At 40.1% G+C, this 26,190-nt stretch overlaps 2 protein-coding genes across 7 annotated transcripts in view; one reads left to right on the top strand and one right to left on the bottom strand.

The window, feature by feature from the left end:
- The window catches only part of caskin1 (CASK interacting protein 1), a 90,721-nt gene extending 81,183 nt beyond the window's left edge, over positions 1–9,538 (bottom strand). The window contains exon 1 of the mRNA XM_067477490.1: positions 8,599–9,538. Within this exon, the coding sequence (XP_067333591.1) occupies positions 8,599–8,692 (94 nt within the window). The 5' untranslated portion in view covers positions 8,693–9,538. The remainder of the gene's footprint in view (positions 1–8,598) is intronic.
- Positions 9,539–12,323: 2,785 nt separating this feature from the next.
- Positions 12,324–21,745, top strand: prpsap2 (phosphoribosyl pyrophosphate synthetase-associated protein 2). Of its 6 annotated transcripts, none has more exons than XM_067477506.1 (11): positions 12,324–12,424; positions 13,539–13,699; positions 14,415–14,467; positions 16,194–16,260; positions 17,395–17,567; positions 17,700–17,815; positions 17,984–18,039; positions 18,285–18,433; positions 19,278–19,348; positions 20,135–20,281; positions 20,394–21,745. In XM_067477506.1, exons 2-11 carry the CDS (start codon positions 13,617–13,619, stop codon positions 20,550–20,552), a joined length of 1,074 nt encoding a protein of 357 aa, XP_067333607.1. In that variant the 5' UTR covers positions 12,324–12,424; positions 13,539–13,616; the 3' UTR covers positions 20,553–21,745. The 6 variants fall into 6 exon arrangements, with proteins under 6 accessions (XP_067333607.1, XP_067333606.1, XP_067333608.1 ...); XM_067477505.1 differs by having other exon boundaries at positions 12,326–12,482; XM_067477507.1 differs by having other exon boundaries at positions 12,376–12,482; positions 13,543–13,699.
- Positions 21,746–26,190: the final 4,445 nt, after the last annotated feature.

Genomic DNA, 26,190 nt, shown 5'->3' with positions numbered 1-26,190 from the left:
TGTGACAGAGGAGTTCAAGGTGGAGGTGGGTCTGCATCAAGGATCAGCTCTGAGCCCCTTTTTGTTTGCTCTGGTGATGGACAGGAATCTCCGTGGACTATGATGTTTGCAGACGACATTGTGATTTGTAGTGAGAGCAGGGAGCAGGTGGAGGAAAATCTAGAGAGGTGGAGGTCTGCTCTGGAAAACAGAGGAATGAAGCTTAGCCGCAGCAAGACAGAATACATGTGTGTGAATGAGAGGGACCCAAGTGGAACGGTGAGGTTACAGGGAGCAGAGGTGAAGAAGGTGCAGGACTTTAAGTACTTAGGGTCAATGGTTCAGAGCAACGGAGAGTGTGGAAAAGAGGTGAAGAGGCGAGTGCAGGCAGGTTGGAACAGGTGGAGAAAAGTGTCAGGTGTGTTGTGTAATAAAAGAGTATCAGCGAGAATGAAAGGAAAGATGTTCAAGACGGTGGTGAGACCAGAGATGTTGTTCGGCTTAGAGACAGTGGCACTGAAGAAAAGACAGGAGGCAGAGCTGGAGGTATGTTGATGATTGTATGAGATGTTGAGGTTCTCTTTGGGAGTGACGAGGATGGACAGGATCAGGAATGAGGACATCAGAGGGACAGCTCATGTTAGATGTGTTGGAGATAAAGTCAGAGAGGCCAGATTGAGGTGGTTTGGACATGTTCATAGGAGAAACTGTGAATATTTTGGTAGAAGGATGCTGAGGTTGGAGCTGCCAGGCAGGAGGTCTAGAGGAAGACCAAAGAGGAGATTTATGGATGTAGAGAGAGGACATGAAGTTAGTTAGTGTGAGAGAAGAGGATGCAGAGGACAGAGTTTGATGGAGGCACATGATTCGCTGTGGCGACTCCTGAAAGGGAACATGTGAAAGGAAAAGAAGAAGGCTGACATTAGATGCACAAGGACCATGCTAAATAAACACTGCAACCCAATTATGTCAGGATCTAGTCCAGTTCAGACATGAAATATGTTTCCCCATCCATACTCTACTCTAAATTTAGAATGTGTGTAACTCACCATCTATCATATGTTAAAGTAAATGATAATCTAAATGTTGTTACTGTGGGGAATATATAAATATATGCAGTGCAAAGGTGGGATCAACGGGCATAATCGAACATTTAAATATAATAGAAATCCATACAATAAGAAGTTACAGTACTAAAAGTTGTAAAAAGCAAGACAGATATGACAAGGACCAATGAAGGATCTAATGTTTCGAAAGCCATTAAGAATTTAAAGCCATCTGCAACCATTATTACTTTAACCTGTGCAATATGTTCATGTAAATAGCTGGAGCAACCGTAACTAAGCCCTTTTTTGATGTGTATATTATACAGCAACTGCAACCCCCCCAAATACTCCCACTAATATCAAAGACCTAAGGGTGTGTCAGTAAACGACACATTTTCCCAAACCATGAGCCCGCACCCAAATTGTGTCACAGCCCTGTTTTTAGCTGCCGCTCAAATGGGAAGAGCACCAGCATTCATTCACAAAGTCCCAAGGCAGTGCTAAATGTATTCACTGAGCGCAGGGCAGAGAATTTCTCCAAACGTCTCAAGTAGAGAGGACAGTAAAACCTTGTCCAGACCATGTTGGTTTAAGTTTAGGACATGAGTCTGAAAAATGCACAATTTCCTGCCTTTATTAGCTGTTCAAACATCAATTTGAAGGAGTGAGAATACACTCAATGTTTAGGATTCTGGGAGTGAGTGGAAAAATCCTCCAAGGCTACGTAGAAGCACAGTTGCACTCACTTGTAAGCAGCTCTTTTACAGACACAAACACACCTTTGCAAGCTAACACCTTTGTAGCACACCTACATATGTATGCAGCTACTGTAACATTCTCAAATGACACGCTTAGCATGTCTGTTCTTTCTTATTTATTTCCTTTTCTGTCTTTTTATTGAGTTACAACTGTCATGTTTGCAGAGGATTTTGCAAGCATATTAAGCTTTGTGTGTGTGTGTGTGTGTGTGTGTGTGTGTGTGTGTGTGTTCGGTGTGTCTGTGTAAGCATGACTCTTGTCCTATCTACTATGCTTGACTTCTACTTTTATAGTTGTAACACACACGCACACACACACAGCGCTCATGTAAATTCCAACAGTCTGTACCTCTCTGTGCCAGTCCATGCCGGGGGGGGGGGGCAGTGTGTGTGTGTGTGTGTGTGTGTGTGTGTGTGTGTATAAGCCAGTACTGTACATGGCTAATGTTTCCTCTACTACTGGTGCTGACCAAACGAGACAGGATCCACACCACTGCCCCTCTCAGTTAGTGGGGAGTCTTTATATCTGAACTGAACCACTTCTTCTACCCGTCCCCTCTTCATGCAAGCTGAAGACTAACTGTAAAAACCACGGTGGACAATAAAGTCTGAATCGGATCTAAACGACACACTTTTTTTAATTTCGGTCCTGTCTACATAAGTGCTCATTTATCTTTATTATCACCTCTGCACCATCTGCCTTTCTTTCTTTTTTCACACTCCTTTTCTAACCACTTCAATTGCTACTGCTTAAGTTTTGTTTTCCTTCCTTTGCATTTCCAGTTTGTCACCTTTTTTCCTGTCCTTCCCTTGTATTTACTCTCTTTCTCGACGCTTTCCTTTTTCTTTCTTTTGTTTGCGGCCAAGTCTTTACTTTTTTAAAATTTGTTCCTTTTGTTTAGTTCCATTTTATGTCATTTCCATGATTTGTCCATTCCTTTTCTGTCCCCTGCTTCTCTTTACTTTCCCGTCGCTTTCTTTCATTCATTTTCTTTTGTTTACTAAATCTAATTTCCTTGACATTTCTTTTTTCTTCCTCTCGTTTCTTTTGTTTACTTTGCTTTCCTCATATTTGCTCAGTTTTCTTTTCCTTCCCTTTCATTTCATTTCATTTAACTGTCCTAGCATTTCTTTGGCTTTAACTTAACATTCTCCACTTATCCTTTCCCATCCACTTCCTGTCTTTTCCCTTTCAATTTCTTTCCCTTATTTGATGGCATTTCCTTATTTTCTTTTCCCTTCCTTTCCTTCCTCCACATCCAAGCCTTTGCCCTCCTATTCTCATCTCCTGACCTCTACAGTGATCTTTTAGTTTCCGTAAACTTGCCACCGATCCATTAAACTACGTGGATGTTATTTTGGGTGCAGTGGATGGTGCAGATGAGTAGGTGTCTATGTGTGACAATGAGATAAAGCGGGAGAGACAAAGACAGAGTACAAAACTTTGTGTGCACAACAATCTCAATAACAGTAACGTGGAAGGAACTATCACCATTCAGCTATCCCTGAGTTTTATCCTTTTTGTCTGTATCATTTTTAACCAACCAAAGCTTTGCTACTCTAAGTTCTCTCGTCTTATGTTCCTCAAAGCTAAAATACCCCCCTTCTGCCCCCATCTGTTCCATAATTCAATCACAGTGGCAGCAGGAGAAGTGAGTGATGATGTTTTGAAGGAAAATACATGGAAACTATGAAACAACAAATAAAGCATTTCATTAGTTTTATCTAATGCACAACAAGCAGACATGTGACATCAGTGGCTTTAAAACGCTTATCCTGATTATACTGTATTCTTTGATTTGTCTTCTAAACATTGTTGGCACTGCATCCAATTACATTTACTAAAACACTGTCTTTTACCAAGTCCTCCAACCTTTATGCCCATATAACTCAACAGGATCTCCCTGTAAGGAGGCAGGTGTCTGCACCTCCTTGCAGCAGTTACTCCTGGCTGCAAGCACCACACATGATGTGTCCCATGTTATAACAAGGATGATTAGCCAAAAGACATGGTGCCAATCCCAACCGTTAACAAGGATGGATTCAGGCAGTGATTGTATAAAATAGACTATGCTTGACACACCAAACTGAGCGATTGGCCAATTTCCTTGACCATAGTTTTTTGGGTGTGTACTGCACCATTAGTATTAAAGTTCAAACATGAACATAGTCCAATGTGCAGTAATTGAATTAGTTTGTATCCTGTAAGTGCAAAGTTAAAAAAAAGGAAACATTTGCTATGTTTTCTTCATATCAAATTTCCTTCACTGTAGCCCACAGTTGAAGACAGGTAACCAACATAAAGACTATGGCTGACAGTATGTGAAGCTTCCGCTCTGCTTGCCTGCTCCTTTGTGAATGTGCAGTGGTGTGGATGCAATCATCTGCTCTATTCCTCTGCCAGCCTCACACATCAGTACAGAAAATGGGGGAAGAGAAAGAGAGACAGAGATAGTAACAGGGGCTTGGTATCTAGAATGGTTTGTGAGCATTAACATTTCTACTGGTGTCAAAGACAGGAAATGGAATGAGGCAGATATAGCGATGAAAGCATGTGCCTGTCTCTGGTGGCAGTAAACAGAGAGGGCATACTGTACTCCACCCGCCCTGACACACAAACGCCAAAACAGCCCATCAACAAACACAGGCCTCAGGTCACACTCAAGCTCTGCTCCATGTGCATGCACACAAACACACAAACACACACACAGACAAACACACAGGCACACACAGTCACAAATGTGTTAGCCGTGTGCAGTAGGGGGGTTGATTGACAGTAAACTGACGATGGCTCTGCAGATGGTGCCAGATGTGTCTACACCAGGTTGTGGTTATCTGTGTGTTTCTGTGATGCAGGTGAATATGTGCAGACTGTGTGTCTGGTCTGAGTAGGAGTAAATGAGTTGCAGCAGGGCAGAGCCTTTGCCAGACCCATTACACACACAGACACACATACTGCTGTCCTGTGAGCTTTGTGTTTAAAGCTAGATGACAAACAGGTTGGTGTTAACATCATCCTAGCCTTAGACTGTTTGTCTGGGACTCTCAGCTCCACTCCGTCATTATTTCCTTGCTTCTTCTGTCCTGTTTATTTTTCCTTCTGGAAGGATGGCCCACAGTCCACCTCATGTCATTTCATTTGCAGCCAATCCTACAAAACACACCGTTTTGCTACTGGAACTAAGAGAAACTGGTTCATTTTTGAGGATCACGTCAAGAAATGAAAATTCATGATGCATACTAATAAGTTTGGGTTGCTCAGAGCAGATTATGCAGTGGTTTGAGTGGTCCGTTTTAAAATGAATTAAATTTACACCCAACAACCGACCCCGAGCTGGGATCGACTTGCTATTTACTAAACCCTTTAGTTACGCCATACTGTACTTCAAATCATACGGAAGTGTAAGTTATAGATATCAGGGCAACCCCCTGCCAAGAAGGCACCATAAAACGCTCCAGTCCATCAATGATGAAGTTATGTAAAGAGATTAAGTGTTTGCTGAGGAGTAATGGAGGCCTCTGTCTTTCAGTACCAGACATATAACTGATTATCCAACATGTCTCCATGAACAATGCAGTTAAAAACTCAGAGAGTCAACAGAGCAAGAGGAATACTTGACATTAGAATATAGTGACTTCCCGTATGTACTTTGTGTAAATAAATAAATAAATAAATAAATAGTTATACTGTCTGACTAACCATTCCAATATTTTTTCCATCTATACTACATCCCTCGGTTCTGTCATTCACTCACATTACCTTTCCTATCATTGCTATGCTGACGACACACAGCTATTCCTGTCCTTGCCATCAGATGATTCCACTGTCTCATCACGTATTTCTGCCAATTCCTTTGTGATCTCTGCTTAGATGAGAGAAAAACATCTTCATCTCTACCTGTCCAAATCCAAAGTTCTAGTCTTGCCAGCTAGACCTTCAATCCAACACAACATCAGCATCTGGGTCACACTGGGTCTTCAGTGATTGTCCCCTGCCAGAAATCTGGGGGTCATCATGAACAGACAACTAAGCGTCACCAACCACATCTCCTTCGTCTCTAGGGCATCCAGATTTGCCCTCTAGAACATCAGAAAGATTAGACCCTTTAGGCGCTGGTTATATCTCGTCTTGATTACTGCAATGCAGTGTTGACGGGGCTACGGCATGCACAATCAAACTCCTTCAGATGATCCAAACTACCACCCTTCAGATCTTTGTACTGGCTTCCTCTAGCTGCCTGCATCAGGTTCAAAGCCCTGACTCTTCCCTACAGACTGGTGAACTCAACAGCTCCTGCTTACATCAACTCTGTTATTCAAGTCTATAATCCCCCCCGTCCACTGGGCTCTGCCAGTGAACGACGTCTGGCGATCCCATCACCACACAAAAGGTACCAAGCAAAACTCTTGAGCTCAGGGATCCCACAATGGTGGATCGAGCTACCAATTTCTGCAAGCTCAGCAGCCTCACTTCCAATATTCAAAAAACTGCTGAAAATGCAACTTCCAACGCACTTAATTCTTTAAAAAAAAAAATCCTATTTCACGAAACAGAAACACTTCTTCTCATAGCACCTTGCTTTAATGGTTCCTCCTTGACTTAGATTTTTGCTTGCCTTGTACCTCACTTTTAAGTTGCTACGGATAAAAGCTCCTGCCAAATGACTAAATGTAAAAGAAAAACTTTATTTTGTTTGAATGTTCCATCTGGTGTGGACTGCATTTAGTAATTTGTATTTCTTTTGTTACATTTAGTCATTTAGCAGACCCTTTCATACAAAGCATTTGAGTACCAAAAATGTACTTAAATGCAGTACTTACGTACTGTAAGTAAAATTATGGTATAAGGCAGTGCATGGTAGCAACACTAGTGAAGTCTAAAAGTCATGTTGTTCAACACATCTTCACAAAGTTAACTTTGCTGCAGGAGTATGGATTGTAATACATTACAATGACACACTTTTGTCAAACCCAAATAATGGGACTGCCTCATTGTATTCCAGCAGAAAATGCTATATTCAACCATTTATATTGATTATACAGATTATAGATTATATAATATAAATTAAAGAAAAGAAAGGTCACCTTCTTTGTGTTACTACTTACATGCTCAGCTTTAATTTGCTATGGTTTCTTACTATATGCATTGCAGTACATCAGAATTGGCCCAAATTTAAAGCACAACTATGTGAGCTGCAGGCCAGCAGCTTGTAAAATGTTTTTTTTTTTTTTTTTTTTTTTTTTTTTGGTGGAACTAAACATTACTGTGAGACGGACATCCAGCTGAAGTGCACTTCACTGTAGCCTAAAGGTTGTTTTGTGCCCTAGTACATAATACACTCCACTCAAGCCAACTATTTTTGGATACTACCTGTATGTGGTGGTCAAATGCCTTTATTTCTGCACTAGACTACCCTTTAATCTAAGGGGTTTCCTGTATGTGCACTGCTGTAGCCTGCAGACTAATCCAGTGCTTCCTGGCAGGCACTGCACCCCACTGGTTCCTACAAACTGTTTTGAATCCATGAGCAGTACTTCACTGACTCCTGCAGAGTCAGATTTGCCATGTTTGGTATCACAGTGTACAACTTAGGTTTGTAGAAAAAAATGTTCAAATTAAAAGCCGGGTTTTACGTAATTTTTTTTTCATAAAAACTGTAAATACAGTACACCAATCAATATTATGACAGAAATAAGCAATTTTACCTAGAAATTAAATTAAGCAAGACTACAGTAACCATCAATCTGTTAGCTTTACAATCTGTTTAGCCACTACGTCTAAAATGTAAATAGCAGTAATAGCCCAAGATATCCTACAGATTGAACTCATTTATTCATCCTTCTTCTGGGATTTCTCATGTTATGTTTCCACCCTTAGTACTATTCTGGAAAAATAAAATCACCGGATTGAAAGTCAATGATATGCAAAGGTTATATGTGTCACACAGGTTAGCCAGAATGATTGGAAACACCTGTGCAGGTATGCAGGGTATACGTTCAACATGAAAAATTGCTACTTTCAGGACCCTATCACGTCCCCTCCCGGTTTGATGACAACAGTATGAGCCAGGTATATATATATATATATATATATGTTACATCGGTGGAGGTATCAGTATGGCAGCTACCAGCCTTTACAGAACCATCTATCTGCAGTTCTCTTGGGCTTCTCTCTGTATTGCCCACACATTAGAGTGGGCTGTGGAAGTGCAACATTGTTGGATGTTGTAGTGCTGCTGTATGTTGCCTGCAGAAAATCAACTATCACGAGAGGAAAGTCATACAGACATCGGGAGGCAGCATCGAATTGAGCAGGGTGTAGCACACTTGTTTATCCTAACTTGTGTGGTGCATTTGACACTGAGGATGATGTTGATCCCAAACAATCATAAGGCCACCAGCACCATTGCTCACTTGGAGGACAGGGTCACACAGATCCCTCGTGGAACAGCACAACTCTCTTCCACCCTCTCTCTTCCTCTCTCTGCTGCAGTGCACTCTGACAGAGGTCTCAAGATGAGCTGTCAGTCTCCAATCACACCACTGATCATCTCTGATACACCCTGATGCACTCAACCCCATCGTCTCCCTCTCTCCCTCTCTCTCTCTCTTCATCTTCCTTAATCACACATTCACATACATGAACACACACCAGTCCGGCCTTATAGTTACAACCAGCCAGCAATGGTATGTGAGAAACACTTTTCTAGCCATTGGCCTCACACAACCATCAAAGGGTTGATCATTTCTAGAATGCCAGTGCTGTGTGTTATCTTTTGGCTTCGCTGGCAATTGAACAGAGGAGATTGTCTTACTTGCTTTCCCAGGCCGGGGCCTTTGCAGCAGCTTCTGCACGGTGAGCAGATCCTCGGTCTTCACCGCCTGCAGCAGTTCCTGGTCCTTCCCCATCTTACGCTTTGAGCCGCTCTACTCCCGCAGCATCCTCCGACACAGCGGCGCTTCAGCCCAGCCTCAGCACGCGGAGGGTGCGTCTGCCGAGGGCACGAGCAGCCTCCCTCCTCCCCCCGTGGTCCCTGCCTGGATGAGATCCCCCCTAAAGCTCTGGGTATATGATGGGGGTGAGAGAGACAGAAAGAGAGAAAGAGGGGGTGGAGGGAGGGGGTAGACTGGAGATGGGGATGGAGAGATGTTCTCGGGTTCTCTCCCCCACCCCTCGCTTTAAGCGCGGCGCCACTGGATGGAGACGGGACCGGGCTTACTGGGCCGCTCTGGACTCCAGTAACATCACTCTGGCGTCGCGTGCGTGAAACGTTGACGGTGGAAATAAAAGGTTGCTCGCGCTCCTCATCTGCGATAACGACAGGAGGCTGCTCAGTCTCCCGTGCAGCTGCAGTCCCAAACAACGACCAACCGAATATAAGACGGTCCAGGATCCTCGCCGATAAAAGGGACGTCAAACGGCTTCACTGGCTTACTCGTAGACGTTGCGTGGAAACGACGGAGCGTTTGGAACGGTGGTGCGCGCGGCGTCCGTCTCTCCGGAGGTGCTACCGCTCTCGTGCCCTGCGTCGTAAACACAGTTCAGTGGTGCTGCTGTTGCAGCCATCGCTCCGCGTGCGCTCGGGCTCTGGATTTGGTAACGATTTCTCCGCGTGGGGGGCAGTGAGGGTGCTGAGAAGGGGGGGGGGGCACGTACGCGCGCACGCGCGCTCTACAGCTGCCCCTGCTCGTACCGCTAAATAGCTCGTGCTGCAACTTGGGGGCGGACCAGGAGCGCGGTGCTCTCCCGCCTCCTTTTGATCGCTCTGGTTCTGTTTCTATGGCGCTCGAAGAGAGGCTGGACAGATTTATCCAGCTGCTCATAATGGTGAATAAACAGCGTGTCCAACTGGCTTCCTCGCCGTTGTTAGCCTAATTAATTTAGCCTTAAAAAAAAAAAAAACAAAGCTGCTGGCTGCATCACCAGCTTTTCATCAGGTTATTTCAGATCAGTCACCAAAGAAATGATTTCAGGTTCGCATACTAACACGTGTCCTCTGCCACCTACTGTATATAAAGACACACCTGAACGTGAACGAAGGAGGCCTGAACGTGGCTAGGAATTATAGCTACCGTTGTTAATTTCAGTATAATTAAAGAATTAATAAAATTAAAAATGTTTGATGAAGGGCCAAGAATTCATACAAATCCACCAGTACAGCCTTACATATTTTTAATTAATTCATTTATTTTTAGTTGTTATTTCACTTTTTGTCTGTACAATCATTTTACAGTGTTTAGTCTGTTAAATACTTTGTGTTATCACCAAATCTTCTTGCTTAGTCTCAGCTGTAGGCTTAGTGTTTAGTGTTATTGAGCTAATTGTTTTCATAAGGTTGAACATGTTAAACATCAGTGTGTTAGTGTTACTATAAATGGTGTGTACTTATACAGCCTTTTCTACCTATTGGTACTCAAAGTGCTTAACATTCACCCATTTGCACTCACAATCAAACACACACTCACACGTCAAAGGGGGAACTGCTATGTAGCTCAATACTCACCGGGAGCAGCTAAGCTGAACACTTCAACATGCGACCAGAGGAGCCAGGGATCGAACCAACAACTGTTGGACTGGTGGATAACCACTCTACATCCTGTGCCACAGTCACACCCACTGGAATGAATGTGTTAGCACACTGACAATGTGTTCAGTTACAGTGAGTTTATTCATGCACATTCCCTCGCCTTCCTTGATGGTCAGCCTCCTGCCTTATTTTATTTTCATAGTATATATATAGAAATCATTGTCACGGTTTTTGCCTAGTGCCCCTGCCCACTTTCAATTGCAACCTAATATTCTGTACATTTCTGTTAACTTTGTATTTGAAAGAGTTGTCTGGGGAAAAGGTTTATTCTTTCTTGCCAAGAGTCCGATGTGAATGTTAGTTTAACTTGAAGACTAAGTTAACCATCTGCTTGTGGTGGATTATTTGTGGTAAGAACTTGACAGTGGTAGACTTTAGGCAACAAATCACATTTATAAACATTTACATGTTTGGAGTTTTTAAAAATTTGCAAACCAGCTGTCTTGCATGAATCCTGACACTTTAATGTGATGGCCATAAAGAACTGGACATAGAAAAACACACTGGCAATTTTTAACTTGTCTTCCTTGTGTATCCATCCTCCTCCAGATTTTTATCTCCACTGTTCTCTCCATTGTGTGTGTGTGTGTGGTGTGTGGTGTGTGCATGCACGTTGTGTGTGTGGGCAGTGTGCAGTGCTTGGATGCTGCTCTCTGCCTCCTCCACATATCCAGTGAGTTATGTAAGAATGATAAAGAGTAGCCCATATGGTACTGAGGAAGTATTTATAAATCTATCTAATGCAAAAGCAGCTCACTTACCCCGGCACTTTGTTAACAACAACAATCAATATAAATTCTCCATTTTAGATCATTCACATTTACATATTTGTATCTGTATGTCACTCGTATGTTACAGTTAGACAGCACTCATTTAATGTCAAATAGAGGAAACTGTAGTCCTTAGCCACTTAGCCCTATCTATTGCAATCAGAGGTCTGCTCTCTTTATCTCTCTCTCTCTCTCTCTCTCTCCATCTGTGTGTGTCTGTGTGTGTGTCCCCAAAGAACTTTATTCTTAAAAACCCATGACAGAGGGAAAAAAAGGAGAAGAATTGCTCACATTCATCTTACTGGATTATAGTGGTGGTAAGAAAACAATGTGATATTTCAGTTACATCCTAACTAAATTAGATTTTTCATTCTAATTCAAACCATAACTGGGTATTTCTGCTGGGATCTAATTGACTGGGGATTGAAATTTTCTTGCCCAGTGTGCAAACGAAAACAGAAAAGTACAGTAAAACCTCTGAGGACAACAGTTTTACATTTGAAACCAAGAAAGAAGACCCAAGAACACACTGCCCTCAAGTGGCCAGGCACAAAGTGTACATCTCCAAGGAGGTCTTTCAGTGTTTGGTCAGGTTTTCCAATCCAATTCATTTGTTCAAAGGAAGTCACAGAAAGAAACATGCAGAGAAGATGTACTTTTTTACCCATGTGAATGGACCATAGATTAGTAAAAAAAAAAAAAAAAAAAATACACGTATGACCCCGGATTCTCAAGGCAATTTGTTGTTAATTATATTGTCACAGTCAGAAATTTTGTAACAAATGTGGTGGAGGAAATACACATCTAAACATCCTTTAGACACATATAAACTTTAGTGACATCCCATTCTTAATCCATAGGGTTTAATATGACTCTATAACAGCTTCAGCTCTTCTGGGAAGGTTTTCCACGAGGTTTCGGAGTGAGTTTATGAAATACATAATACGAAGTGCTCGCAGTCTTCGCTCTAATTCATCCCAAAGGTTTTCTATCGGGTTGAGGTCAGGACTCAAGTTCTTCCACACCAAACTCACTCATCCATGTCTTTGTGGACCTTGCTTTGTGCACGAATACTTTTGTATGTGAGCGAATACTTTTGGTAATATATTGTACACATTTTCTTTGGGTAACATGATTGTTTCCGGATTACAAAAAAAAAAAACAATGACTGCGTCACTTTAGCTACATTTGGCCTGTGATTGGTCGAGCTGTACGTCCATCAAAGCTGTACGTCCTAGGCAACGTCGGCGTGAGGAGCAGGTTGAAAAGAGCAAACGTTAGAGGTTTGTACAATCAAATACTGTTGGTTCCAGGTTGTAACCGGACCCAACACACAAGCTGGTGAGGATTTTTTACCGTTCCGTGTCTGCATGTAGTAGTGGTTATTGTGCTTTGTACTTGATACGTAGACAGACTCGCTCTAAAATTTGGGAAAAATCAACCCTAGCTTACAAGAGCCTGGCTAAGACAAGATTGTTTCTGACAAGCTATCGTCTGTGGAAACGTTAGCAATCAGCTTTTCTACAATATTCCCGACCATCACAATTTCATCTCATCGTTTTAGTTTTTTTTTTTTTTTTTTTGTTTAACACGCTCATTTTCGAATAATATGTGGCCCTATTGTATACGAAATATGCCGTTGTACTCTTAGCTTAGCAACACGAGGAAGAGAATGTCGTGACAGTGATGATAATCAGGATTGTTACTCACCACATAAGTAACCAAATGCACGTTTAACGCCATTAACCCACCAAATGAAAAGCAGAGATGAGTATTTCATGTACAGTCCATCCATCCACTTATTGTGCGTCGCTTCTGCTTGCACTTGATTGTAGCAGCCTTTGTGTTAGGTCTTTGGTAAATTCTCTTTCCGATTTCTTTCACTTTACCTTAATATAAACCGGCCTGTTAAACGTAAATAATTCAATAGACGATGTACAAAGAAGTAACGTTAATATGCACGTTGGCCTTGTTGAAAGTGCTGCCACTGGTGGCCCTTCACATTAAAAGCTCACTGACCTATCTGACCCATATGTTTCTCTTATTTAGTAATGTGCAAATAATTTCCTTTTTAGGAAATTAATAGCTTTGGTCTATGTAACGCAGTAAAATAGTTAAATGCAAAGTAATGTTATTGGAAAACATTTTATGCTCACAATGGTTTTGGGAGAGCTCCAGTGGCTAACCGTCAGTCTAAATACAAACTGTCTACCTCACAAAAAAAACACAACTTAAAATATTAATGATCCGTCTTTAAATTTGAAAATCAGTCTGCAATAAAAAAAAAAAGCTTATCGGCTTATTTTATGTGTTTCCTGGTCTTCTTTCACTTGCCTTTTAGTGAGTTGACGCTCTTGTATTATAAAGGAAGTTAATGCTCCTCCCTCTTCACTGCAGGAAGGTCTCAGCGCAGCGTGGGTGCCCAGGGATCCACTGCCTGAGTGTGGGGAGAGCAGCGGCCAAGACCACGGAGACATGAACCACACCAAGGGTGGCCTGGTCATCTTCACCGCCAACTCGCACCCCTCCAGCCGCGAGCTGGGAAAGAGGATTGCAGAGTGAGTACGAGAGACTCCGCGGACACATTAAACAAACGCGTACACAGAGAGTGACAGGTAGAGGAAAAGGTTATGAAGGCAAAGCTGACAACTTTAAAGTGAACAACCCATATTAGTGCTTTAGCAACAGGCCTGCTGCCTTCTTTGTCTACATTAAGGAGCAGGGAAGCGAGAGAACAGAGACAGAGCTTCTGCAACTGACGTATTAAACAGGCTTTTCACTTCTGCTTTCTGAAGAGAAGTTAGGATTAGCCATGTTTCCATTTAAACAGCTGGTTCTACATATGTACAGTGTTTACATAATGGCTCAGCTTCACGGAAGAACGTAAAGATATAGGAAAATACCGCTTTGCAGAGTACTTCCTGTATCACAATGCAGTGTATGTCTAACTTTATTGATGCAAGTATAGAGAACATCAAACTTGTGCAGGGTAGAGGTTAAGTATGCATGGTTTGTTTGTTTCGCCCTTAAATAAAATGATCTTAAAATATATAATGGCACCTCCCTACAGCAAACTGAAAACTTGAAAAGGGTCATTTCTTTGTGACAGGCATAATTTATGTTATTGATTATTGTGAGACATCTTAACATTATTACAGTATACTGAAAGTATATTTTATGTTTCATTTTTGAAATATAGTTTTTATAAAATGTCCCACTTTGGACTTTCACAGTATATGCTGATGCTCTATTCTCTTTCTTCTTGGCTCTCAGGCGGTTAGGGGTGGAACTCGGCAAGGTGCAGGTGTACCAGGAAGCCAACAGAGGTGAGATGATATCTGTCAAGGATTGACTCTTCATGCAGCGGTAGATATCTACATGTTATAATTTTCATTTGAACAGGTAGTCTGAGTGAGATTAAGCATTCCAAAAACATGAAGTAAAACTGTGAATAAAGCAAGACTCTATTGTCTGCATATAAATTGAGTCAATTTGTGTAGATTGAGGGGCTAATATTGCACCATTTAATCTGCAGCACAATAAGCAGTTTGCAAAAATCTGAAGACACTTTATTTTCAAGCTTGTGTTTTACTATCTAGTTCACCATTTTCCTGTCATGATAATAATATGATGAGTTTTGCTTCAACCCTAAAAATATTTACCAACATGCATATGTAAAAACGGAATTATTACAGACAGCTGTAGATATAAACACTAGTGGCTTTAATGGTTTTCTACTTATGTCAGACTCAAGAGCCTCTTATGTTTTGTGGGTCATTATATAATCATTTCTAATCATAGTCCGTAGTGTTCATTGTAGAGCCCAGGCGAGGAGACGGTTCTTTTGGGTTATTACCTGTAAAAAGTTAGTAATGGTTTCTTTTCTGAGAAAGAACCAACATTTGTCATAAAATGTCACCAGTATATTTTATGTGTGTTTTATGCAAATGATTTATTTAGTATGGAGTAGAGCAGTTATGATATTTGATTTGCAGTAAATGATCTTGATTATCAAATTCAAAACATGTAATTTTCTTAACCCAATAGTACTCACTATTTGCTGGTTCCAATCTCTGAAGTGGGAGCATCAATTCTTTTTTTTTCCACCTGACACAGAGTGTAGGTTTGGCTGTAGTTTTGTAGTGTATTTATTTGATCGCAGAGGCATTAGACGGGACAGTGCATCTGCCGGCAGACTGCTGATTCAGGAATGCTTTTCACACAGTCTCTTCAACAGCTTATCTCGCAATGTTGATGCAAGTCAGACAAAACAAAGAGCAACTATTCAGTCTGCTAGATTACATATATCAAGCAAGGTTCAAGTACAGACAGGATAAATAAATGCGGCACTCAAAGACACTGAATCACCTGGAAGGTACAAAAATGATCATAACCAATGATATGAATTCGACACTTTTCAGGATTTACAGATTATGGGCAAAAGCACTGTGGTAGATTAACAATATAGTAATATATGTAGTTTGCTAAATATTCAATACCAGGCATTTCCAAAGTTGGTCAGAGTTCCAGAGTCTCCACACTGCTTTAACTTGGGGTGGCTATGGCTCAGGATGTAGAGAGATCATCTGTCCATAAATCGTGGGGTCAGTGGTTCTTAGCTCTTGCTGTCTGTTTTTCAAAGCATCCTTAGGTAGGACACCTAACCCCAAGTTGCTCACCTTGCATGGTACTGTAGCTGCTGTCACGTGTGGGGGTGTGTTATACAGTATATACACACACAATTAAGGTAAAAAAAAAAAAAAACTGCTTTATATTTGCGAACCATTTACCAGGTAACTCTGAAGCTCTTCAAAAACACATTTGTACTGATGATCAGACTTATCAACACAAATGTGTGTTCTCCTAAACATTTGGTGCTGGCTATGAGGGACAGTTTTGGAATGCTAACATCTACAACGTCCCACTGTGTGTGTATATGTGTGTGTGGCCTGTATCTGACAGGCCTTGCAGGCTTTGTTATAAGGAGTGTGGATGTGTTTTTTTTTTTTCCTCTTATTCTCTCTCCTTCTCACATTCTGTTTGTTTCCATAGAAACACGGGTACAGATCCAGGAGTCGGTGCGAGGCAAAGATGTTTTTGTTATACAGACGGTGTCCAAGTAAGAGAGTGAATACACAAATGAATTTTTCAGCTTTGGCCTAAGCGATATATTGACTTTTTAGACTATATCGATATAATTTCAATGGAAATAGGATGAGACAGCACTGTATATTTTAATAATAGCTTGAGGCATTTCGTAGGCCTCTACTGTCTTCTTTCTTACACACAGATCCTCTGCCTAAGCTACACTCACTCACATAGCCTGCTGCAACCTGGAGGGACATAAAGTGCCAGTGTTCACGCTAGAATTCTCGTTGAAGGCTGCTTTTCTCTGGAGTGTGTGCACAGAACCAGGAGTTTGATCAATTTTTATCTTTATTTTTTTTACAACACGATCAAAGGCTCGGATAGGACAAGCACTGGCATGAAAGATCAGAACATGGAGCGATGCCTGCTCATTTTTAAATGTCCATCTAAAACATACACCTGTTGCAAACTTCAGTCTCCTGCATAAGTAAATAAGTTGCTTTTTAGTTAATATCTGTGAGCTTTAAGTCTGCATATGCTGTTATCCTGTATCCAAGTTACTACAAGGCATTTAGACCTGTTCCCCACTTACCTGAAACACCTGCTTTCTCCAATTTAACACCAGACTTTTCCACTAATCCTGCGACAGACAAGAACACCTTTAAACCAACTAACTGGTAACTGTATACAATAAAGCTCTTGCTCAGCTGTTGTCTTTATTTCACAGCTGTTGCCTCAGCCTATAACTTATTTTGTTATGATAATATAGGTATACATATTCTAAATATGGATGTCAGAAAAGAGATTAGAGTAAATAAACGGACTAAAATGGAGAGTTTTTGTGGCAAATTAAAAAAACAAATTAAAGAACTAAAATTTGATTAAAGCCAGACTAAAACTAAATAAAAGGTGCCAATATGTAACACTCACATTCTGTTTTAGTAACAATGCTCACATGAGGTTTTGAACCTCTCCTAAAGAATTTAGCTCAACTTTGTAGAAAATACAGAGATGTATATTGTGTATCACCATTCAGCCTAAAAATACAGAGAATTTTTCGGTCCATACTGCCAAACCTTATTTCAACAGTTTTCACTTGAAGCCTCCTGAACATATTTTGTTAATATTTTCATCCATCTTTCTGTCCATCCCTCACCTTTATCAGGGATGTGAACACTACCATAATGGAGATGCTGATCATGGTGTATGCGTGCAGGACGTCATGTGCCAGAAGCATCACAGGCGTCCTCCCGTACTTTCCCTACAGCAAGCAGTGCAAGATGAGGAAGAGAGGCTCCATTGTCTCCAAGCTTATTGCCTCTATGATGTGTAAAGCTGGTAAGTGGGGAAAGGGGGGGCTTTACTGCACAAAACAGGAGGACGAAAAGTGGAGACGGTTTACAGGTCATTATTATTGCTGCTGGTGTGACACAACTAAAAGCAACTGACCAACTGATGGCGTTTGCGTAGGTCTCACCCATCTGATCACCATGGACCTCCATCAGAAAGAGATTCAAGGCTTCTTCAACATTCCAGTGGACAACCTGAGAGCTTCACCCTTTCTGTTGCAGTACATACAGGAAGAGGTAACGGCACGATTTGCATATTACCCCACTGCACTTGTAGACCCACGTGATTTCTGCTGGTGTCATTTTGTATTTTATTTATTTTTATTGTAATTAATTGTTTTTGGTCAAACCTTTGTTACTGTCGTTATGTCTGTCAGGCTTACTATTGTTGCCTGTTGGTTCCAGATACCTGACTATAGAAACGCCGTGATTGTGGCCAAATCTCCGTCTTCAGCCAAAAGGTAAGATCTCTTCAACTACTGTAATAGTGAAACCACTTCTGCTGTGCTGAGCTGTAACTGTTACCCAGTATACACGTTAACCACTATGGTCATGAACCTATGTTGTTCCATCTCTCACCATTCTGTCTTCATCTGATAAAGAATCAGTTTTGCATTTATGTTGGAGCAAATGGTTCCATGTTTCTGTACGTGGAATGTGTTGATATGATGCCTTTTGTTTGTTTGTTTGTTCTTTCTGGGTGCAGGGCTCAGTCGTTTGCAGAGCGGCTCCGTCTGGGTATAGCAGTTATCCACGGCGAGGCTCAGGATGCAGAGTCAGACCAGGTAGACGGACGACACTCCCCACCCACTGTCAAGACTACTGGAGCCATTCACCCCAGCATGGAGATACCATGTAATGCACACACAGTAACAAAGAAACTATTATCACCTGTGTAGAAGTGGTTTGTAGATGCTCACAATTATTTTTTTATTTTATTTTTTTCAGCACTGGAAAAAATACTAATAATCCATCCGTTACTAGGGCTATGTGATATATTTACTGACAGAACAAAGGCGTCTGCTTCATTTTATGCACGATTGTTTGCATCACAAATCAATCCTTTTGCCAGTTTGATGCAGCTTTCTTTATATGGTACAGATATGCAGCAGGGTATTAACACAAACGCACGTGGAGGAGCATGAAGGGAAATGAGTAAAATAAGAACAGGAGGAGGTGCAGGAAAGTTTTCATCTTCCTATGTGTGTCAATCAAACGAACCACTATTAGAAACCTCCATTCTGAGGAAACGTTACAGAGGTTATACTAATCTATGAAAATGTAGCACACATTTTTTTTTTTTTTTTCCTACAGCTGCTTAGAGGTTACTGGGTTTGTGTTGTGGTTTTTTTTTTTTTTTAAGGTGGGAGATTTCCTTACATGCTACTCTGTGCATGAGTTCAAGTTGTAAATCGATTGACCACCTTAAATTTTATTTTAGAACTTTGACTTCAAATATTTTTTTTTTTATTTTTTTTTATTGCACAATATAGATCTTACTCGTGACTTGGATCTTTGATTGCTTCAAAAATGTAAATACATTGCTCAGACAGCACCACACCTGTGCCAACATCATTTTTAGGATACAGATTTAATTATGTCAGTATATGAAATATTGCTCATTTTGCACAGCACTACATGTCACCTTTACTTTACAAGTCTCACCATTTCTCTCCCATGTGCCCTTTTTTGTTTCCAGTGTTGATCCCTAAAGAGAAGCCTCCCATTACTGTGGTAGGAGATGTGGGAGGTCGCATTGCTATCATAGTGGTGAGAGAGCTAAGTTTACAAAAGTATTTTATTTTTTTTTAAACCGTTTATTTACTATATTTACTGAACAAACTCAAATAATCTTACATGAGAAAACTGCACAAAGGGAGGAAGGAGAGACTATATTTTATATATATTTTCTATATTTTAAAACATAGTAGTCACATCATAGTCCAGTTCCATCAGTGCGGTTTTTAAATGCAGCTGTGCTGTGACTTTCTATACTACGTAAACCAACTATATCCTTTCTCAGAAGCTCTTTCTAGGAGTCTATAAAGCTTTCTTTGCCCTTTTAAAAGCAATAATCCTTAGGTTTAAAATATTGTGTGGCAACATATCAAAGAATTCTATGTGTACTAGATTATAAACCAGTGGTTTAATTTGAACTTTAGTCTTATGTAAATTACTGTAAATTGCTGTAAGTTGACAATTACAGCAAACAAAAGCAGTTTAGGTGTTCAGATAGGCACCTGAAAATTGTTTTACGATAGACTGAACTGAAACCGGTCTTTTGAGCAATGCCAGCGTATATAAGTAACATCTCCGAACAAGAGCAACAACATCTGAAGATTTGAAATAGATTTATTCATTTATTTAAACAAGTACAAAACATTGCATGTTTTGAGTTTTAGCTTTTTCTTTTTTTGGTAAACCTTTGTATAAAAAAAACTAGGAACAGTTATCTGTTACACTTGTTGATGCACCACCCTGTTACCATTAAACATTCACACATTTAATTAGAAGTTTTGATTTAGGATGTTTTAAACAAGTATGTTTGTGCCACAGGACGACATCATCGATGATGTTGACAGTTTCGTGGCAGCAGCAGAGACACTAAAAGAAAGAGGGGCCTATAAGATCTTTGTCATGGCAACACACGGCATCCTCTCCTGTGAAGCCCCCAGGTTTATAGAGGAGTCGGCCATTGATGAGGCGAGTTTGTGCTTTGAAACTATGTCTGTAACAGTATTCTAGTGTCACGTTCATGCTTTCCACAAGCTCTTTACAACTCTTATTTCTCTTACTTGTTCCTTTTTAAATTCAGGTGGTGGTCACCAACACAATTCCCCACGAACTACAGAAGCTCCAGTGTCCAAAGATCAAAACAGTCGACATCAGCATGATCCTGTCGGAGGCCATTCGCCGCATCCACAACGGGGAGTCCATGTCCTACCTGTTCCGCAACATAGGAGTGGATGACTGAGTACCCTCACTCTCTCTCTCACACACACACACACACACACACACACACACACACACACACACACACACACACACACACACACACACCATATGCCTTTTTAGACCTCTCCAGAAACATGTATGAAAGAAATCTTAGACACAAGGATCCATGTCCTCCTACATGTATCATAACACACAATTCTAAATGTTAAATCTTTTGTTTTAGTGAAGCTTAACATAGAAGATGACTGAATGCACGAATACAGATGAGTGAATATTCCTACAAAGCAATCTCGTTATATTTGATTAAACACACACTGATCTGTGTTTGTACTCGACTACTGCCGGTTTCTCCAGTGGCCTGTGTCGCTTGTTTTTGTTTTTTTACTGTCATCTGTTTTGTTTCTGTTAAACCATATTTAATAGCTCTCAATGTTTCTGATAGTATTAGTAAAGGGGATTGTACTGCTAGAATGCCAGTGCCTTCTAGAGGACATGATCACGAAAACACTTAGCTATTACTCATTCATAATGGGCCGTATAATTAATCCAGGAATATGCAGGTTTTAAGTAATTAACTATTGAGTGTCGAGTGCATTTTTAAACCCAAACCTGTCCGTTTTTATGGAGTGTTTGTGTGAGTAATGTTAACTTTATGCCCCTACCAACTAGCCATATGTCGTGAGTGGTTGCCATAGCACTTAGATGCTAATCTGGTGTCAAGTCTGCTAATTAAGGTTAAACTGGAAGTACTACGAAAAATATTTTCCCAGTCGAGTTGACTGGATGCTACCAATCCTTAATATCAGTGCAATCGTTCATGTGTTACATTGTGTGCCATCATTTTAACACCTCCACACATTTGCTATTTGTTCTTGTCACAAATCTATTTCTCCAGCATATTGCCTTTTGAGTTCAAAATAATGTTCGGATATGAACGTTCAAAAAAAAAAATGTCATGAGTTGTACTCTGGTTACTAGTGGAAGGTTGTTCTTAAGTTTTTGGAAATGGCTAATTTAAACCGTTGATTCTTAGATTATTTGAAAATGTGTTGTATCTAAGTTTCAGAATGTATTTGAAGCTGTAAAAGTAATTTGAAACTTTCTGACTTGACTGAAGCAGGTCTTTGTCACTTTAACAGATGTGTTCCAAAATGTTTTGTATTTATTTTCAGCACCTAAATAATAAAGATGGCAATTGCAAGTAACGCGGTATTTTTGTAGCCATACTATGTATATTTGTTAGCAGGCAATAACAGTTAATACGTCAATTTTTAAAAGGTTTAATATTTGCCAAGGTCACTATTTAAATTTAGGGTGAAAATCAGCAGATTTAACAAAGTTTTCAGCAAAACTTCCAAAAGTATTAAGGTCCTCATCCATTTCCAGCAAAGAGACGCTGCTCTAAACCTCTGAGATTTTCATTTTAAATGGTTGAAGAGCCAAAGATGTTAAGATGTTCAATATTTTAAACATCCACAAATTAAATATTTAATATTAAAAACTCTTTTGTTTCGATCTCATACCAACACCTCAAATTCATCTAGTGACCACTGGAGGGGGCCAGAGCCCTGAACTGAGAACCACAGTTTTGGTACTACAATACACTATCACTACAGTACTGTAATGTGTCCCACTTGAAGCAACAGTGCAACTTTTAAGACTCAGCTAGCTGTATGAGACCAATTCACGCTGTTATGGATTCCTCTCTCTCTCTGCTCCATTGAAGCCTTCCGGTATTAATACGATGAAATGACAGTAAATAAGCGACAAAACAAGCATCTTCACTAAATGTTTAGAAATGCGAGCCTTGCTCAAAAAGTTTAAATATATTAGAGAAGTGACTCTCAATTTTTGCTCCTCGAAGACCCCTCTGTTTTTTTTTTTTTTATTGATGCGCTTTTTGAATCGCACATTTTCATGCACCGGTTAACTTAACCATGCTCTTAAAAGTAATTTGAGAGTCTGGCTTAGTAGTCCACCCCACAACAGCATGCTGCTATCAGAGAGCGAGTCATGGATACAGAAATCCTTGTTCAGCGTTACTGCCTCTCTTCCTCCTCTGGTACTTTCTAAATAAAAGGGACAGATTAAGGAAAAAAAAAAATGCAGGCATGTAAACATTTGCAAAGACAAACACACAAAGAAAGTGAAACGTTTCCTCTCTTGCTTCTTGTTCAGCATATTTTATGTTTATTGAATAATGCTGACAGACATGTATTGGTTCAAACAAACATGATGGCGTCAAGGGAAGAACAGAACCAGGCAGAGAAGGAAATCTGTGTCAGACCTGAGACACACTCCAAGGTCAGCTTATACACATATACAGATTGTCCCGCTCCCACTATTTGGTAACGCTCCATCCATCATTCATCTAGCATACAAACATGACACCTAATTCTAATTTCATCAGTGTGTTTCAAGAAGACAAGCCAAAGGTTAATTATGTAAAAAGGACTAAAATTGCTCCATAATATCATTGAAAACTGATTATTAGCGCATATATCACACAATGCAAATGGAAACAGAATTTGGAAAAAAAAAAAAAAAAACTACCGTATTTCCTGTAGTGATTCTGGTAAAATTTAGAAAATTTTCTCAAGTTCTTCTAGATTCGGAAGTGTAACACATTACATGAGCACAAGACTACACGTATGTAACAAGGATTTGTCTCTACTAGTTCTACTGGACATGGCTGTGAAATATTTAAAGACTGGTTACCAATAGTTACAGGACAGAATATACTATTGTCCAGTTAGTTTTCCACCCTGAGCATTTAAAAATGATCAAATCAGTGAGGTCAAAAGGAACTAGACTTGTGAGCGAGTATGACGGGGTGCAAACACCTTGACGGCCAGGAGGCCCATCAACCCAAGGCCAAGGTAAAAGCGTGCTGGCGGTAGAACACATATGCCTGGATAGGCTACTCTTAACCTTATCCTTGACCCTTAAGCAAGGCACTAAACCCTATCACCTGCTGCAGCAGAGCTGCTCAGAAGCCAGCAGTAGGAAAATGGTTTCGAAGGACAGCTCTTAGGACCCAAAGCAGGGGACAGAGCTGAATTCAAATAATAGAAGCAACGGCAAAACGCTGAAAAAAAAAAATGTCCGAGAAAGGCATTAATCTTTCTACAATCTGTAACAATAGCAATGTTGTAGTGCTACAATCTGTCAGTCTTCCAACATGGCTGGTTATCTGTAATTACTGGCAAGCACTCTTTAAACGGGTGCCCCTTATTTTATGAGCGGTGGGCAGACATCACAGGGTCAGCTACAGCTAGCACACATCTGAAGGCTCTGTAAAGGCAAAGCAGCATGGTAACTAAGAAAACGTCATAGCAAGGCAGAGTGATCACTTACTGTGTTCAGATTTCAAACGCAAAGTGACCAGAATTTGATTTGGTGAATAAAACAGCAACTGTACATCTTCCATTTGTGTTTGACATAAAGATGAAACTGTAATAAAAATCCTACTAAATAGTACTCAAGTGAGTTGCTTATGGCTGATTTTCATTCCTCTAAAACTTCGGTTTTCTGCGGACCCCCTTGTTTGCATCCAACAGGAGTTAGAACGTAAACAAGCATTTTCGACAAATACTTTTTAAAAAAAAAGATATTGTTCCACATGTTTGAATCTTACATGAAAACGTGAACATTGTACTGTGAGTTTGGAGTCATCCCCGCTTCCCGTTCAAACAGCACTACACCATGGCGGGAGAGGGGGAGAGAGTAATGCAGCACAAATTTACCACCAGAGAAATGACACATTTGGTTCTCGACAGTCATCGACATAAGCAGTTCGGAAACCTCCCTCCTATGAATCTCTGTGGATACACCTTTAATAGACATTACAGCTCAGACGGATCCAGATGCTTCATGTCAAACTTGCTCGTGGTGTGTGTGAATTACACTTCCCGGTTGATGCAAAAGCCTCAAAATAGAAAAACTACAGCTTCTACCGTGCTGTGGCTTAGTATACCAACGCACAGCTGAGTGATAACATTAGCATGCTCACAGCAACGATTTACAACATGCTGATGGTTTACCAGGTTTAGCCATTTTACCCTATCTACCATTTGCATGCTAACATCAGTAAATTAGGGTTAACAGAGATGAGGTCTACAGGAATGATCAAAGTATTGGACAAATCAGTCAAAAGAAAACTTTTAGGCTTACGACGTTTTATGGCAATTCACTTAGTTCTATTTAGTTCTGATCTACCTGTAACTTACAACATGGGGGACGTACTCTCATCACTGATTGGGATTTACATGGCCTAACTTAATTCTTTCACATTCAGTATTTCCAGGCTAATCAGAGCTTGCCAGCAAGCTGTACTATCTACATACAAAAGAATTCATAAACATCACCAGTGGTGAAAGACAAGACTTAAAGCAGCAAAATACTTTACTGGCTATGTCAAAAACTCTGCGTAACTTAACACTGTCTTACCGAGCACCAAACCTCGCATTTGGGAGATCAAAGAACTGTAGCCAATCACCAGAGAGTGGTAATATCAGAATAGTTTATGTATAACAGACATGATTAATCACTCATTTCCACTGACAAATGAAGTAGAGTCTGTAATAACCCACTTAAAAACTCTTAAAGACGATATAAGTGCCTCCACTACATCGCAAACTCCTTGAAACTTATCTGATCCAATCCAATCTGTACTGACCACAACATTAATTATATAACCCATATCTGGAATAGCCAGATATGTATCACTTAGGTTTTGAAAACTGTAATACTGGCACTGGGACAATCTACTGTTTTACTAATGCAGGAGGAGTGTGTTCATATGCACACGATTTTCTGAATAACACTGCATCTGTCCAACATGGAAGATCTTGTTAGACAAACACTTCTAAGGACAACTGATCCTGACGGTTTAGTCAAAAACAGGCTTAGCTAACTAGAAAAGATAAATACTGAATGACACATCCATGAATAAAACCATTCGCATAGATTTTTGTCTTTCATTCATGACCAATGTTTTTTATGCTTTTTGAAATCCAATGAGTTAAGTCAGACTAACCTACATACATGTTTATAGCTGTTAACAGCCTGTGTGATCAAATTGGCAGGTAATACAAGACCATAAGAAATACATTTTCATAAGCAATTGGAAATTGCTTATTTCTGAATGTACAGTGAAATACTAGCGAAACATATTTTATTTAAAAAATCTGTCTAATTTGACATTACCAGAGGACACTTTTCAAAAAAAAAAAAAAGTTTTCATTTGAATTGTACTTTTATTTAGAGGTGACCAAAAAAAAAAAAAAAAAAAAAAAGCATCACAGATTTGAAAACTTTTACTCAAAATATGTTTCTGAAATTCAGGTCTGGAAATTCAAGTTAGACAAAAAAACCTTAAATTAGATCAGTTAAATTCGGTCAGAGAAATGTTATATGTCAATATTCCTGACTGCTCAAGTAATCATTAGCTAGTAAATGTCAATGTTACATATTTAGTTGTTAAAACTTCACTGATTAAATGGCTTTTTGCTTCCATATTGACCTGCCAATTTATTGATCAAGCTCTAACGGATACACTAAGTATTCAGTTCTGATTATGATTTTACAATACTCCATAGGTCCATTTTTAGTTATTGATAAGTAACAGTATTACCATTACCATTTCCTTATGCATT

This window comes from Channa argus, chromosome 15 (assembly GCF_033026475.1).
Source record: "Channa argus isolate prfri chromosome 15, Channa argus male v1.0, whole genome shotgun sequence".
NCBI classification, from domain to species: Eukaryota; Metazoa; Chordata; class Actinopteri; order Anabantiformes; family Channidae; genus Channa; species Channa argus.
The sequence above is the reverse complement of the archived record's forward strand: the minus strand, read 5'-3'. Positions and strand labels throughout refer to the sequence as shown.

What these genes read in the sequence shown, in the direction of transcription:
- prpsap2 (XM_067477506.1), top strand. Translation starts at nt 13,617, where the DNA reads ATGAACCACACCAAGGGTGGCCTGGTCATCTTCACCGCCAACTCGCAC. An exon ending in GTTATACAGACGGTGTCCAA is followed by an intron (nt 16,261 to 17,394) that starts GTAAGAGAGTGA and finishes CACCTTTATCAG; the next exon opens with GGATGTGAACACTACCATAA. An exon ending in TCTCCGTCTTCAGCCAAAAG is followed by an intron (nt 18,040 to 18,284) that starts GTAAGATCTCTT and finishes TTCTGGGTGCAG; the next exon opens with GGCTCAGTCGTTTGCAGAGC.